The sequence below is a fragment of the Rosa chinensis genome, chromosome 6 (genome assembly GCF_002994745.2).
Source record: "Rosa chinensis cultivar Old Blush chromosome 6, RchiOBHm-V2, whole genome shotgun sequence".
Lineage (NCBI taxonomy): Eukaryota > Viridiplantae > Streptophyta > Magnoliopsida > Rosales > Rosaceae > Rosa > Rosa chinensis.
Window position 1 is genome coordinate 66,595,640 of NC_037093.1, and position 15,469 is coordinate 66,611,108.

Below are 15,469 nucleotides of genomic sequence, written 5' to 3' on the forward strand. Positions count from 1 at the left end.
GTTTACCTTCTCCATTTATGTGGGTTCTGAGAACATTGACTTTGTTTGGGGAGTCCTCCAACGTCGTCGTTTGGCCAGAGCGCGCAAACGACTTCCCGAACAGTAAAACCCCAAATGTCCAGTCCAAGTAGTAGTATAAGAGAGACAAGAAGACAGAACCCAGCAGAAATACAAAACTCCTCAAACCAAAAATGGGACACTCCAAGAGTGATGATGATGATGATGTCACTACTGACTCCTCTGCCACAGAGTCTGACACTTCTGCCACCAAGACCGATTCCGGCATCGAACATGAAAACGACGACGTCTCATCTCCTTCCTCTGATTCATGCCCCTTTGTCGAAGGAGAGAAGGTCCTCGCTTATCACAACACTCACATTTACGACGCCAAGGTAACACTCGACCACTCAAATTTACATTTTAAGGGAATAGGGTAATTTGATTGCTGAGTAATTCTCACTGTGGGCTTTGCGTTTTTACTCTCCAAGGTGATCAAAACTCAATTTAAGAACGAATGGAGGTTTTTTATTCATTACCTTGTAAGTTTCATCTATCTGATTTCTCTCCATCAAACATGTCTTGTTTCATTTGCATGCCCCATACTTTTTGTGCCAGACCAAACAAAGCTCCATGCTTTTTTGTTTGTTTTGGGACTAGTATTTCAATTTGGTCTTTGAGGCATTTGATTCATTTGTGTAGTTGCATTGCTGTGGTGATATAGTTGTACATCTCTTGATTGTGTACTCTTCTGTGCTGCAGGGCTGGAACAAAAAGTGAGCTTCACTTTCTGCTTACCTATCCCACAAAATTTCCAACCTTTGATTTCATATTTCATGGTCGAGCTGGTGGTGGTTGTTGGAAGCATGCTCTTCTGCAATTAGTGTCCTTTTTATATTTCAGTTATCATTTTCTGTTTCGATTCAATTTTTCATCTTTGTTATGCATGGCATCATAGTTTCATTTTTGTTTCCTTTTGAAGATATGCATTTTATAGATGTTATTATGAGAGCATTACATCGTACTAGGGTATTTTAATCAGAGGGGGTTCGGATATATATCAGAGATGAAGACTTGTGCTTAAGCTGCTGACATTTATTTTCGTATAGTTACATCTCTCAGAATGTTCAATTTCATGTCACTTTTTGACCATCTCTCCCTCTTTTTTTTTTTTTTTCCCTTATCAGTTGGGATGAGTGGGTACGCCTGGACCGTTTATTGAAATATACTGAAGAGAATGTGGAGAAACAGAAGCTCGCCAGAATGAAAGACGGAACAGACAAGAATCCAAAGCTATCACGCACATCACAGACTAAACTAAAAAGTTATAATGGTTGGGTTTATGATCTTTAATCTTTCCTTTCTGTTGGTTTTATTTATCTGATGTAGTGGCGGAACACAATAGGATCTTTTTATTGTCTTCGGCTCAATCCTTTTAGTAAAAGATTGGGTCGAGTTTAATTTCAATTCAATTAAGAGAACTAACAGTAAGTAATTACTGAATTACAAAGTTTTTTTTCTTCCTTCATTAAGTTTTGAACGAAGAACAGAAATGGTTAGCCTAATAATGAAGAAACTCTCGCATGTGATCTAAATCCTACTATATTTTTGTAACCTTTACTGCCCTTTAAAGAGGTGGAAAGAAAGACCAAGTCATGACTTAACTTTTCTACCATGTGGATAGGAGTATATATAAAGTAACAACAGGGTCATTGAATTCCTTTCTATAGAAAAGAAGTATGATAGCGCACAGTACCTCGTGATCATAGCTTGGATATGTTTCTTGAGTTAGGCTTATAACAGATTACATTCTTATATACTGTCCTTGCCTTGCAATATCTATGTAAATCATATTCTATGTTCTTGCATTTGATATGAAATTATCTGCAGGGGCAAGAGGCAAGAAGAGAAAGAATGACTCTGTTGTTAAGGTATCCTCTGATTATGTTACCTAAAGCATCCTTAGCATGTGCATGAGCTTGCTGCTTCCAGATATCAGTTTGGTTACTATACCGATGTTTATTATGTTATTGAAAACCAACACAAATGATCTCTTGGTTTAGTCATAAAATTTCAAGTTACAGATTTTGAGCTTTTCTTTTCCTTTCTTTGTTTTGTTATTATCTGTTATTTATTTAATTTTTATATTAAAGGGTGCGATACGCTTGGAAGAACTTGTGATTCGAATGCCACATGCTTTAAGGAAACAACTAGTTGATGATTGTGAATCAGTTACTCATCTGGGCAAGGTAGATATGTTCCTTTCGATACAACATTTTAAACAATGACTTAAATTATCTTTCTGGAAGTGGCTTTGTATAATTTTATTTGGTTCTTCTTTTCTCTTAGTCAGTTATACTCTCCAAGTTTTCTATTTTTGTCACAACTAAAATTAAAAACCTGTATTCTTTTCCTATTCTGTTGGCGTAAAGAATATGTGATTGGTCAGAAGTCTTGAGCAGGAAGTGTCCATTAAAACTAAAATTGTTAGCTCCTGCCAGTTTGTCCAAGTGACTTTGATGAATTGTTTAATCATTAATTTAACTATCAAGTTTCTTGTGGACAATCATCATACCTCTCATGGTGAGATGAAAGACACTTGGCCATCTTTGTTGTCTGTCTTAGTTTTGCAGTACATACTACAAGTATTATACGGGATGAAAGAATAAGTTAGCTATATCATTTACCATGTAAATAACTTAAGCCATTTTAAAGACTGGAATGTAGTCTTTAGACTGCATTATGGAATCGCTAATGGCACTGGTTTTAAACTTCTAATTATTTTTATTTGTTTGGTTATGGTAATGTAGAGAGTAAATGTTGCATATGGAGTCCTACTAGGATGGATTAGTTGTTTTTGGGGCATATACTTGTTGAATGCTGGGTCTGGCATACTTCAGTTGTTATTATGTGCATAGCTTGTGATCTTAATTCTGATGCATCCTCCCATTGCATTGTAAATCTCCCAAAAAAAAAAAATGCCCAAATTATATCCCATATTCACTTGTTATGAATTTCCACATAATGATATCCCATATATTCAGGCCCATATCCATTCTTGCAGCTTGTTAAACTTCCCCGGACTCCAAATGTTGATGACATACTGAAGAAGTATCTAGAATACAGATCAAACAGCGATGATTTGTAAGTTTTCTTTCATGTTATTACTCTCTCTTTGCATCCTATATTTCCTTCCTTTTCTTTTCTTATTCTAAACTGGCACCAGTTTACGCCACGAATCCATTTATGTAAAATAACAACGAGGGAGAGTAAATTACTATGTTATTTTCCTCAAGTAGCTAAAAGGGACTACCAAACAACACTTCCATCTGACATCTAAGGTGATATCTTTTTATTATCTTGTACTAGTAGGTTTATTAACTCGGTCAAAGCAGGTTTAATTAGTAATATTGGTACTTGCAATAAACTGTTCACATAGTTATATAGAAGTCTATATGCCAATTTAAAAAAACAAATAAATTGTCTTAACCCTCAGAACTATACTGTATTGCAATTGAAGTCACCTATGTGAACAGTGTATAGAATCCAATTTGCATTTATGCAATTCATTTTTGGTTTAATGTTCTTCAAATTTACGCAAAAAATCAATCTTTTATTTGGACTATCTTAATGTGTATCTAGGAAAGCTCATTCAGTTGAAGAAATTCTGAAAGGACTATGTTGCTACTTTGACAAAGCATTGCCAGTTATGCTTCTTTACAAAAATGAGCGTCCGCAGTATGAGAAAGCAATTGCAGATAATGTCTCTCCTTCGTCTGTATACGGTGCTGAGCACCTATTACGCCTCTTTGGTATGAACATAGTTTGTAACTTATTAACTCCATTATTTGTTTTCATAAATTGTGTATTTTGAAATAATGCTGTAATTAAAAGATCTTTTTCACCGTATTCTTGGCTTGGTATTGATTTCATTTTTTTTTTCTCAGCTGCTGCTTCTTATTTACTAACAAACTACATGGATAATGGTTTTTATTTAAAAGAAGATTGCAATTATACCTTAGTGTTACTGGCATTCGTTGGTGAATTCCATGCGGATGCCACATGTTTTCTTGTATTCATCAATAACGATGCTGATGTTGCTTGGTTGCTTACTGGAGTTTTGGCAATTGAAGCTTTTCGTTACAATAAGCTTGTTATGTAATTTTCTGGGATTTGCAGTTAAACTGCCCGAGTTATTGGTTGAGGCTAACATTGAAGAGGAGACTTTGAAAGAGCTGCTGCAAAGATTGGCCGACTTTCTCAAGTACCGACTTCAACTTTCTTCTAAATAGATAGATATTGTTTCTTCACAGTTGCGGAGGTTCTAATAACCTCGTTAGTTCTGTTTCGACATCATTCTTACTCTCTGATATATGATGTCATGTAGGTTCCTACATAAGAACCAGAGTGCATTCTTCCTCTCTTCCTACCATGTACCAGAAGATACTGAAATCAGCACCAACAAACAAGATGACTAAGCAGGGACATATTTCGTACATAATACTGTAGAACTACAGCTGTTGTGTGATATCTTGGCACCGATTTGAACTTTTTCTGAGCTCCAAAAGCAGGTGACCGTTAATGTGCTTGTATTCACCGTATAATGTATTGCAATTCACTGCGCATGTAACATGTGTTTTCAACATATACCGTATGCCTTGTAAACCTTCTCTAGTAAAATATGACCGACGGTGGAGGTTGCACCTTTTGTTCTAGTTCTAAGTTGCAACAATCTTTGACTATCAGTTAAGATGGGAACAAAGTTGCAGACAATCAAGTTGTTATCAGAAGTTGGACGCAATGGTTTATGCAGCAATTGTTTTTTTTTTTTTAAAGCAGTTGCTTCAATTTTAAAGTGATCAACACAGCCTTCTAAGATGAGGCCCGACCGTAGCAAACTCCATTTCTGCAAGAAGTTGCTACTTGCCCTCGACTGGTTTTACTTGACTTGATGTCTCATGAGTTAAAACCTTGTCATACGACATATTGCATTGAATATTGAAAACGTATTTGGTGCGGCAGATGGGTGTACGTCAAAATCTACAATGGAACGTGACCATTTTTTCCTTTCCGAATCACCTTCGGCCTCCGTCAACTCAGTCGACCGTGTGAATGTCTATTAGTACAAATGCCTCTGTCTTTGATCATCTTTCTACTCTTAACATATCAATTCTGTTCAAACTTCAAAGTCCTTTTCTTTTGGTCGTGTGTCCTCTCTGTAAGTTCATTCCATGGATCCTCTGTTTCTCATTCTACTTCTCTTTCTGGCCATCACTTCTCCAACTTCATCTTCAACCTCCGACGCATTGAGTGAAGGCTCATCCCTCTCTGTAGAGAAACCAGAAGATGTTCTGATTTCACCTGCTGGTCTTTTCACTGCCGGCTTTCATCAAGTTGGCAACAACTCGTATTGCTTTGCCATTTGGTTCAATGAGCCATCATCATCGTCATCACCAGTCTCCTACCAGAACCGAACTATAGTCTGGATGGCAAATCGTGACCAACCAGTCAACGGGAAGCGCTCAAAGCTCTCCCTCCTCAAAACTGGTAATCTCATCTTAACTGATGCTGCTCAATCCCATGTTTGGACTACAACAACCACCTCAATCTCCCCTGCCCGTTTACGCCTCTACGACTCCGGTAATCTGGTTCTGCTTAATCTGAAGACGAAGGTTGTTCTATGGCAGAGCTTTGACTCCCCAACTGACACCCTTCTTCCACTCCAACCATTCACCAGAACCGCCATACTTGTCTCCTCCAGAAGCCAGAGCAACTTCTCCTCTGGCTTCTATAAGCTCTTCTTCGACAATGATAACCTTCTCCGGCTACTCTTTGACGGCCCTGAGATTTCTAGTGTCTACTGGCCCAACCCTGCATATGTGAGCTGGGATAATGCAAGGTCTACTTACAACAGCAGTAGAACTGCTGTGCTTGATTCCTTGGGCAGTTTTGCTTCTTCGGACAATCTGACTTTTCTTGCAGTTGATTATGGTGCAAAGTTGCAGAGAAGATTGACTATTGATTTTGATGGAAATGTTCGATTGTATAGCCGGAAAATGCCAGGAGAGAGTTGGGTGGTTTCATGGCAAGCCTTTTCAGACCCTTGTGTGATTCATGGAATTTGTGGAGCTAACAGCCTCTGCAGCTACGATCCCAGTTCTAGGAGGAAATGCTCTTGCCTTCCAGGATATCAGATGAAAAATCATACTGATTGGTCTTTGGGGTGTCAACCGGAGTTTCAATTCTCTTATGTAGAAGGTGAGTCTCGTTTTCTCCAACTTACGCAAGTTGAGTTCTATGGTTACGATTATAATGAGTACCAAAATTATAGCTATGGTGATTGTGAGAAAAGATGCTTGGAACTGGATAACTGCAAGGGCTTTCAGTACACGTTTGATTCTGGTGTTTATAAGTGTAATCCCAAGACGCAGTTGCGAAGTGGGCACAGGTGGAACACTCAAGGTTACTTCTATCTGAGACTGCCCAAGGCTCACCTCTTCTCTAACACAGACATAAAGCCCCCGAAGAACCTTGGTTTTAGTTGCACAGAAAAAGTTGTTGATCTCGAGAGGGAGTATGTTAAAGATCGAGTCAGTAAGCCGGTGAAATTCCTGCTCTGGTTTGCCTATGGAGTTGGGGGAGTTGAAATCATTTGTATCATTTTGGTTTGGGGTTTGTTGAGCAGTACATTCTCAAAATCAAATGAAGATATTCACGGCTACCTTCTTACTGCAACCGGGTTCAAAAGATTTAGCTACGCTGAGCTCAAGACTGCAACACGGGGTTTTAGTGATGAAATTGGGAGAGGAGCAGGAGGAGTTGTTTACAAAGGCGTATTGGCTGATCAGCGAGTGGCAGCGATTAAGCTGCTCAGTGAAGCTAATCAAGTAGAAGCAGAATTTCTAGCAGAAGCTAGTACTATTGGGAAGGTGAATCATATGAACTTGATAGAGATGTGGGGATATTGCTCAGAGGGAAAGCAGGCTTCTTGTTTATGAGTACATGGAGCATGGTTCCTTGGCACAAAATTTAGCTTCTAATGGGCTTGATTGGGAGAAGAGGTTTGACATTGCTGTCGGCACTGCAAAGGGTCTAGCTTATTTGCACGAAGAGTGCTTGGAGTGGGTTCTACATTGTGATGTAAAGCCTCAAAACATACTGTTGGACTCCAATTTTCAACCAAAGGTTGCAGATTTCGGGCTCTCCAAGATTCTTAACAGAGATGAGCTTAGGAATTCAACCTTTTCGAGGATACGAGGAACCAGAGGTTACATTGCTCCGGAGTGGGTGTATAATCTTCCCATCACATCCAAAGTGGATGTATACAGCTATGGAGTGGTTGTGTTGGAGATGGTGACCGGAAAGAACCCGACAATGGGTGTGGAAATCAGTGATGGTGAGCAGAGAAGACTAATTATGTGGGTGAGGGAGAAACTAAATGGAACTGAAATTGCATCCAGAATCGGAGAGATCATAGATCCCTCGTTTGATGAAGGCAACTATGATGTGGAAAAGATGGAAATTTTGTTAACAGTAGCTTTACATTGTGTGGAAGAAGACAAAGATTCAAGACCAACCATGAGTCAAGTCGTTGAGATGCTTCAACACCACGGCAAAGAATCTCAGTGGCAATGAGTTTGTTGCAGTTGACGAGTTTTTAGTAAAAACTTCTAATGAAAGTACTCTCTAGATAGTTCATATTGTAATTCCCCTAATTCTATTTCCTCCCTTGCATATATATGTTTTGATTTTGTAAATGCTTCATGCATGTTCACCTGTAATGTGATGTTAATTTGGATAGAAATAAATCTTCTGAAGAACAGAAGTAACATTTCTGAGCTGCATTCTGCAAGTATACTTTAGTCGCTAAAAAGCATGCTGGCCTAATCGTCATTCGTAGCGTACTGTATAATATGATGCGAAACTCCAATGTGTTCAAAAATATGTTTTGTGCCGGCCAGTCATGGTTTTTTCTATATTTGGAACAGTACAGGCACAGCTGACTTTCCAAGCAACTTGATGATAAATTTAGGGCTGGGGATTCTGGAAAAAGCAGGTTGGAAGTATCTGGTCGGCATCTACCACAAGTCCCACACAATAATTCATGTAAATAATGTAGTGCAAATCCGACGACTTCCAAGCATCAACCGCACGACTTGAAGATGTTAACATCCAACATTTTACAATAAAATTACTACTATATTTCACACGTAACATGATCTTATAACTAAATTTGACGGATTCTATAAAATACTTCAGACGTATTTAGTGTGTTAGTTGAATTGTATATGAGCATCAATATTTATAAAATACTTCAGACGTATTTAGTGCGGTAACTGAATTGTATATTTTGAAGGGAAAGTGGTCAAATTCTCCAAAAAATCACAAGGTGATATCAAGAAGTCATGACCATTGACCACGTTATGATATGGTCTATATTTAGAAGTGGCTGTTGCTGGTACGAATACTCTTGGATCATGGCTGCTCTGTTTCACATTCTTCTTCTTTTTCTTGCAATTTATTTCCAAATCTTGTCTTCAACGTCCGACACTCCGAATAAAGGCTCATCCCTATCTGTAGAGAAACCAGACGATGTTTTAACTTCACGGGATGGAGTTTTCACCGCCGGGTTTCACCAAGTCGGCAACAATTCATTTTGCTTTGCTATTTGGTTCAGTGAGCCATTTGACCACTACAAAAACAGAACCATAGTCTGGATGGCCAACCGTGGCCAACCAGTCAATGGCAAACACTCAAAGCTCTCCCTCCTCAAAACTGGTGATCTCATCTTAACCGACGCTGGTCAATCCATTGTTTGGTCCACAGCCACCACTTCAGTCTCACAGGCGAACTTAAGCCTCCACAATTCCGGCAATCTTGTTTTGCTAAACTCGGAGCATGTCATTCTATGGCAGAGCTTTGATCACCCTACTGATACTCTTCTTCCAGACCAACCACTCACCAGAAGCACAATCCTTGTCTCCATGAGAAGCCCGAGCAACTACTCCTCTGGCTTCTACAAGCTCTTCTTTGACAATGACAACCTTCTCCGGCTACTCTTCGACGGTCTTGAGATTTCAAGTGTGTATTGGTTTGAGCCATGGCAAACAAGCCGAACAGCCAGAAGGTCCAAAGACAACAACAGTAGAGTTGCCGTGATGGATTCCTTAGGCAAGTTTACTTCATCAGACAAATATACTTTGATCGCTTCCGATTATGGTGCAGCTTCGCAAAGAAGACTGACGGTTGATTGTGATGGAAATGTTCGGTTGCACAGCCGGGCCAAACCAGGAGACAGATGGGTTGTGACAGGGCAGATCATGGAAAATGCTTGTATGATTCATGGGGTTTGTGGTCCAAATAGTGTGTGTGACTATGAGCCTAGTACTGGAAGAAAATGTTATTGCATTCCTGGTTACAAAATGGCAAACTATACTGATTGGTATTATGGTTGTGAACCTGAGTTCAATTACACTTGCGGCAGAGGTGAGTCCAGTTTCTTCAAGCTTTCGAGGCTCGACTTTTACGAGTATGATTACGGATACTTCCCCAACTACACATTCATGCAGTGTGAGGATCTTTGTTTGCAGCTGTGTAACTGCAAGGGTTTCCAATACTCTCCCCGCAGTAGAATATATGGCTGTTATCTGAAAACGGTGTTGCTCAATGGATACAGGTCTCCTAGCTCTTCTAAAGACATATATTTGAGAGTGCCAAAGATCCATATGTCATCTTATGGATTGCCACAAGAAGAGTATAGGTTGCGTTGCTTAGAGAAGGTGGTTGAGCTAGATAGGAGCTATGAGAAGAGCCATGTAACTGGTCTAGAGAAATTTTTGCTGTGGTTTGCCTGTGGAGTTGGAGGGTTTGAGATCATTTGTATACTTTTGGTTTTGGGTTTAATAACTCAAAATCAGAGAGATTCCAATGAGGATAAGTACGGCTACCTTCTTGCTGCAACTGGATTCAAGAGGTTTAGCTACTCTGAGCTTAAGAAGGCGACGCAGAGTTTTAGTGAAGAAATTGGAAGAGGAGCAGGAGGTGTTGTTTACAAAGCTGTGTTGGCTGATCATCGAGTTGCAGCAATCAAGAGGCTTAATGAAACCAACCAAGGAGAAGGTGAGTTTTCAGCAGAAGTCAACACTATTGGGAGGCTGAACCATATGCATTTGATTGAGATGTGGGGATATTGCTCGGAGGGGAAGCGCAGGCTTCTTGTTTATGAGTACATGGAGCATGGTTCCTTGGCACAAAAGTTAGCTTCCAATGTCCTTGATTGGGAAAAGAGGTTTGAGATTGCTCTAGGCACTGCAAAGGGTCTTGCTTATTTGCATGAAGAATGTTTGGAGTGGGTTTTACATTGTGATGTTAAGCCTCAAAACATACTCTTGGACTCCAATTATCAACCAAAGGTTGCAGATTTTGGCCTATCCAAGCTCCTCAACAAAGATGACCTTAAGAATTGGAGCTTTTCGAGGATACGAGGAACTAGAGGATACATTGCTCCGGAGTGGGTTTACAATTTGCCTATCACATCCAAAGTGGATGTGTACAGCTATGGGGTTGTGGTGTTGGAGATGGTGACCGGAAAGAACCCGATTAAGCCGGATGTGGATGCCATTGATGGTGAGCAGAGAAGGCTGATCATGTGGGTGAGGGAGAAATTACATGATGGAACTTCTGCTAGTGAAATTGAAGCTCGGATAGGAGACGTCATAGACCCTTCGTTTGAAGGTAAATATGATGTAAAAAAGACAGGGATTCTGTTGGGAGTGGCTTTACATTGCGTAGAGGAAGACAGAGACGCGAGACCAACTATGAACCAAGTCGTTGAGATGCTTGTGCTGCTTGACAAAGACCAAGAGCATTAGCGCAAGATAGTGACTGGATGCTTTGCTGTGTCATGATGTATTTAACAATCTATCATACAAAAATAAAGTTTTTTGTTGTTGTAAATATTAATGTGGCTATTCATGTAATAGTTATTAGTGTTGCATGATATACATCAATTAAGATTAATTGGTGATTGATTGAATATTAGGGCTGGCAAATCCTCCCGAGACGAACCAGCCAACCGAGTACCAACCGAACCAAAAATGTTGGTTACCGAAAATGTCGGCTACTGAAGTATTGGTACGGTAGTGCCGAACCGAGAGGAACATATTGGTACGGTACTGGTACTGATTTGAAGATAAATACGGTATACCATACCGTACCGTACCGTATATTATATATATTATTTATATAATTAAATATATTTTATATCTATAGATCTAAACCATTGATTATTAATAGTTTTATTTCATATTAAATTATAACCGTTGATTAGACTCAAACTCTCCAAACCCTGAAGGGGTAATACGACTACTAGTCTACTACCCACCACTCCACCCAGAGACCAGAGTCCCAGACTGCTCAGCCACTCTTTCCCTCAGCCCCTCGAGGCCTCGAAGGCTTGAGGCTCGAACCGAGCCCTTTCTCTCAGACTCAATCACTCAAACCCTCTCCGCCTCTCGATTCTATTCAAACCCAGAACTCTTCGATTTCATTCGAGGCCTCGAAGGCTTGAAGTTCGATTCGATTCAAAGCTTCAAACCCAGAAAATCTGGTATCTAATAAGAGATTCATGGCCTACGGCCGAAGTTCGATTCGATTCTAACCCAGAACTCTTCGCCTCTCGATTCGATTCAAATCTTCAAACCTAGAAATCTCGTATCAATTCATTCGATTCATGGCCTACGGCCGGTGAGTTTTCTCTCTCGTATCAATTTTTGGTAGATTTGAGTTTTCTCTTTGGTTAATCTTTGGATTCTAGATTGAGTAATCTCTAAAATTGTAATGGTTTTACTTTTTTGCATCTTGCTGCAGTTAATCACTTAATCTCAAGTGGAATCAGTCTCTTTGAAGTGGAATCTTGATTTTTTACTTGTATATGTGAGTTCTAAACCTGTGAGTTGGGACTCTTTCTTAGTTTCTTAGTTTCTTTACCAATTTATTCTGGGTTTCATGGTTTCATGAACTGTGAATTGATGAGATGAACTGTGAATTGATGAGATGAATTATTGAACTGTGAATTGATGAGATGAACTGCGAATTATTGAATTATAATTTGTATGAACTATGAAGTGATGAATGATTGATGAGATGAACTGAACTGATGAACTGAAGTTATGTATGACAGTTTTTTTGCTTATGGTTGGGCCTTTGTTTGGAAATTGCTGACAGGTTTGAGCCTTTACAATTTCAGTTGGGCCATAGCTGAAAGCTGGCCCAATCTTAAACTCGGTTGGAGGCCCAACCAACCGATATCGAGAAGTTGGTATACCGACTTTTGTGGCCGGTAATGGTAGCCTATTTTGTGTACCAAGAGTGTCTGGTACGGTAGATGGTATTGGTCTTGAATGTCCGGTACCGAACCGAACCCACCCCTATTGAATATAATTAGCAATTGATTGATTTGTAATCATATGAGTTTTTGGTGTAACCGTTAAATAGTTACCTTTTGTTTATATATAAACCTCATGGTGAGATAAATAAAAACACACTTCATTTTCTGAGTCCAAACTCTCTCTCTAAATTCTTTTACTTTTGTTTTACAACATTTTTTAATTTTTTTATAAAAAGAAATGAAGATATTTTCGTGATGGTTGTCGATTATTTTGAATAGAAATTGATATTATTAGAATCGATAGACAAAAGTTAGAGTATACACACTTACACATGAATTTTGGCAAGAAAATTAAAAAAAAAAAAAAAACTTATCTAATCAAATGCAGATCATTCAGATCGAAGATACACTCACAATTAAACAAGCGTAAACGAACAAGGACAACCTTGCCTCCTAAGGAAAAGAAATCCTTCGACTAGCCTTTACCTACCAATCACAGAATTATAGTACAAGAAAGAAAACTAGAAACATTTCAGAGAGCTTATAGAAGCCCTCCTGTTAGAGAGGAAAGATCCCACATTGGAAAAGTGACAAATAAAATATAACTTATAAGTGGGTGGATCACACCCAATTGTACCGAGGCCTTTTGTGATTAAAACCCAACGCCTAACAGGTGGTTAAGTTAGGACAGTATCGGTACAATAGTGGGCCACGGGCTACGCCTGTCGCTGTTTAACATGGTATCAGAGCGAGTCCCTCTACAATTACGTCTCCAATTATCATAGGCCCGAATTTGGGTTCCTTATATTGCTATTGGAAAATTCCGATTGGATTGTTACCAAGTGTCCGATGTGGGCCTTGGATTGTTATATTGGCCAAGTCTCCAATATGAGATTTGTGTCCCAATTTCCAATGTGGGAGATTTGTGTCCCAATTTCCAATGTGCGAATTAGATTGTTAATTAATTTCACGTGCAGACCTAGAGTTAGGTTGCACGTGAGGGGGCGTGTTGGAGAGAAAAGATCTCACATTGGAAAAGTGACAAATAAAATATAACTTATAAGTGGGTGGATCACATCCAAATGTACCGAGGCCTTTTGTGATTAAAACCTAACACCTAATGGGTGGTTAAGTTGGGACAGTATAAGTACAATGGTGGGCCACGGGCCACGCTTGTCGCTGTTTAACACCTCCCTACTAGTCGATTGAAAACAAAGAATGCATAATAGGGTACTATAAGAGCATCTCCAATGGAGTATTCAAATGAAGTGTGTCAAAATTGAATTTGAAGGATGACTTGGCAATGTTATTTTTGTTCAATTTCTTCTCCAATAGATGTGTCAAATAATATCAATATTTTATTTATAAAAAAAAATTATTTTATCTACAAATAATTGACTTTTTAATCTCTTTCTTATCTCCTACTTCTTTTCGACTTCTTCTCCTTCTTGTTCTTCATCTCATTCACTACTTCTCCTTCTTAATTTCTTATTTATCCTCTTCTTTTGGGTTTTGTTTTTGTCTCTTTTTTTTCTTCATTTGTATTCTTCAGTGTAGGATGCTAGCTATATTGACGAGGGGAGGTGGACTGGGAAGTACGTTGGGTGCAATGTGCCTTATGTTTGTGTGTATAAGGATATTCATGTCCCTACTGAGAGTGCTGTGGAGGGTTAAGATATCTGAGGTTTTGTTTGAGTTTTTTTTATGCTTAAGTTCTTAAGAAAATGGTGGTGTTTGTTGTGATTGACATTGTTGTTGATGGTGTACGTGGAACTGTAAATTTGAATATATTCATGTTTGTTTGCCAAATTAGGAATATGCCGTTTTTTTCTACCACGAGAAACATCATGCCCAGAAAGATTATTGCTTCTGGGGGGTGAATTGATGGGCGGCGATCGGTGGGTCTTGACCGGCGATGAAACATGCCCATTGGATGGTGGTGAGAGCTAGAGTCGATGGGGAGATGACGCTAGAGAAGAGGTGCAACGCTGAGGTTATAGATGAAGAAGAAGGAGCTGTGAGAGAAGAGATGGGAAAGCCAATCTCTAGAGAGAAGAGATCTGGGTATGAATCTGAAAGTTTCAGTGTGGGCAGGAAGAACGAGAGAGAAAGAGAGAGAGAGAAGAGACAAGGAAAGAGGGAGAAGGAGAAAGAAATAATAAAATAATAAAAGACAGATGAGTTTGGTATTGTCAAATTTGACAGCCCAAGTGAAGAGGTCATTTCCACATCAGATTTGGCATATGGGATGGAGTGATCTCATATGTCTTTTATTATTGTTTAAAGCCTCCACGTGGATTTGACTACTCCATTGGAGATGGTCTAAGAAAAGTTGTTTTTTACTACGCGCAATTTACGGCGCACATTGATGCATGCCGTAAAAGATATGCTTTTACAGCGCACATTTGACGCATGCTGTAAAAGTTATATCAATTATAGCACACCTTTGATGCATGCTGTAAAAGTGATATGTATTTAGTCTTTTATGACACACATTTAATCCACGCCATAAATATTACAACACATTTACAGCGTACTTTTATTGCACGGTGTAAAAGTAATGTGTATTTAGTTTTTTTAGGGCACACATTTAATGCATGTTGTAAATATTACAATACACTTACAGAGCACTTTTATTGCACGCCGTAAAAGTAATGTGTATTTAGTTTTTTACGGCACACGGGCCTTAAATGATAGGGTTTTTTTTTTAATTTAGGGTTTAGAGATTTTTTTTCTCACTTACCCCATTAAGTTTTTTTAGTTCCCCCTTACCCATAAAGACTCTAATAAGGTCTTCCTTGATACCCAATTAAGTTTTATTTTTATTTTTTAAGACTATTTTACCCTCACCCTTTTGTTAGAGAGAGAAAATGGAAGAGAGAAAAGCCATAGGAGACTTCGCCTGAGTCCCGTCACCGGCCACCCCCCACTTGACTTCTCTGAAAACCTCGTCGGATGTTCCTAAAGAGGTCGTCGGAGATCTCATAGGTCGCCGGAAAAGTTTATTGCCCCTAAATAGACCTTTATTGGGGGTAATAGAGGTTTATTGAAGGGCAATAGAGGTTTATGAAACCTCACCGGAAG

The 15,469-nt window shown here is 39.1% G+C and overlaps 2 protein-coding genes and 1 pseudogene across 3 annotated transcripts; all 3 read left to right on the top strand.

The window, feature by feature from the left end:
* Positions 1-4,712, top strand: LOC112173106 (protein MRG1). 2 transcript variants are annotated; one of them, XM_024310660.2, is made up of 10 exons: positions 3-392; positions 489-539; positions 760-773; positions 1,185-1,330; positions 1,888-1,928; positions 2,151-2,246; positions 3,062-3,141; positions 3,640-3,809; positions 4,177-4,261; positions 4,385-4,712. In XM_024310660.2, the coding sequence occupies exons 1-10, from the start codon at positions 192-194 to the stop codon at positions 4,473-4,475; spliced, it is 975 nt and encodes a 324-aa protein (XP_024166428.1). In that variant the 5' UTR covers positions 3-191; the 3' UTR covers positions 4,476-4,712. The 2 variants fall into 2 exon arrangements, with proteins under 2 accessions (XP_024166429.1, XP_024166428.1); XM_024310661.2 differs by lacking the exon at positions 489-539 and having other exon boundaries at positions 1-392.
* Positions 4,713-4,922: 210 nt separating this feature from the next.
* LOC112173105 lies at positions 4,923-7,852 on the top strand (annotated as a pseudogene).
* An 847-nt stretch (positions 7,853-8,699) lies between these two features.
* On the top strand, positions 8,700-10,868 carry LOC112171802 (putative receptor protein kinase ZmPK1). Its single transcript, XM_024308924.2, has one exon. The coding sequence runs from the start codon at positions 8,715-8,717 to the stop codon at positions 10,866-10,868; it is 2,154 nt and encodes a 717-aa protein (XP_024164692.1). The 5' UTR covers positions 8,700-8,714.
* Positions 10,869-15,469: the final 4,601 nt, after the last annotated feature.

Bases quoted from the DNA above. Each gene is read 5' to 3' on its own strand.
- LOC112171802 (XM_024308924.2), top strand. From the start codon at position 8,715: ATGGCCAACCGTGGCCAACCAGTCAATGGCAAACACTCAAAGCTCTCC.
- LOC112173106 (XM_024310660.2), top strand. From the start codon at position 192: ATGGGACACTCCAAGAGTGATGATGATGATGATGTCACTACTGACTCC. The intron at 3,142-3,639 runs GTAAGTTTTCTT...ATGTGTATCTAG, and splicing joins AGATCAAACAGCGATGATTT to GAAAGCTCATTCAGTTGAAG. The intron at 3,810-4,176 runs GTATGAACATAG...TGGGATTTGCAG, and splicing joins GCACCTATTACGCCTCTTTG to TTAAACTGCCCGAGTTATTG.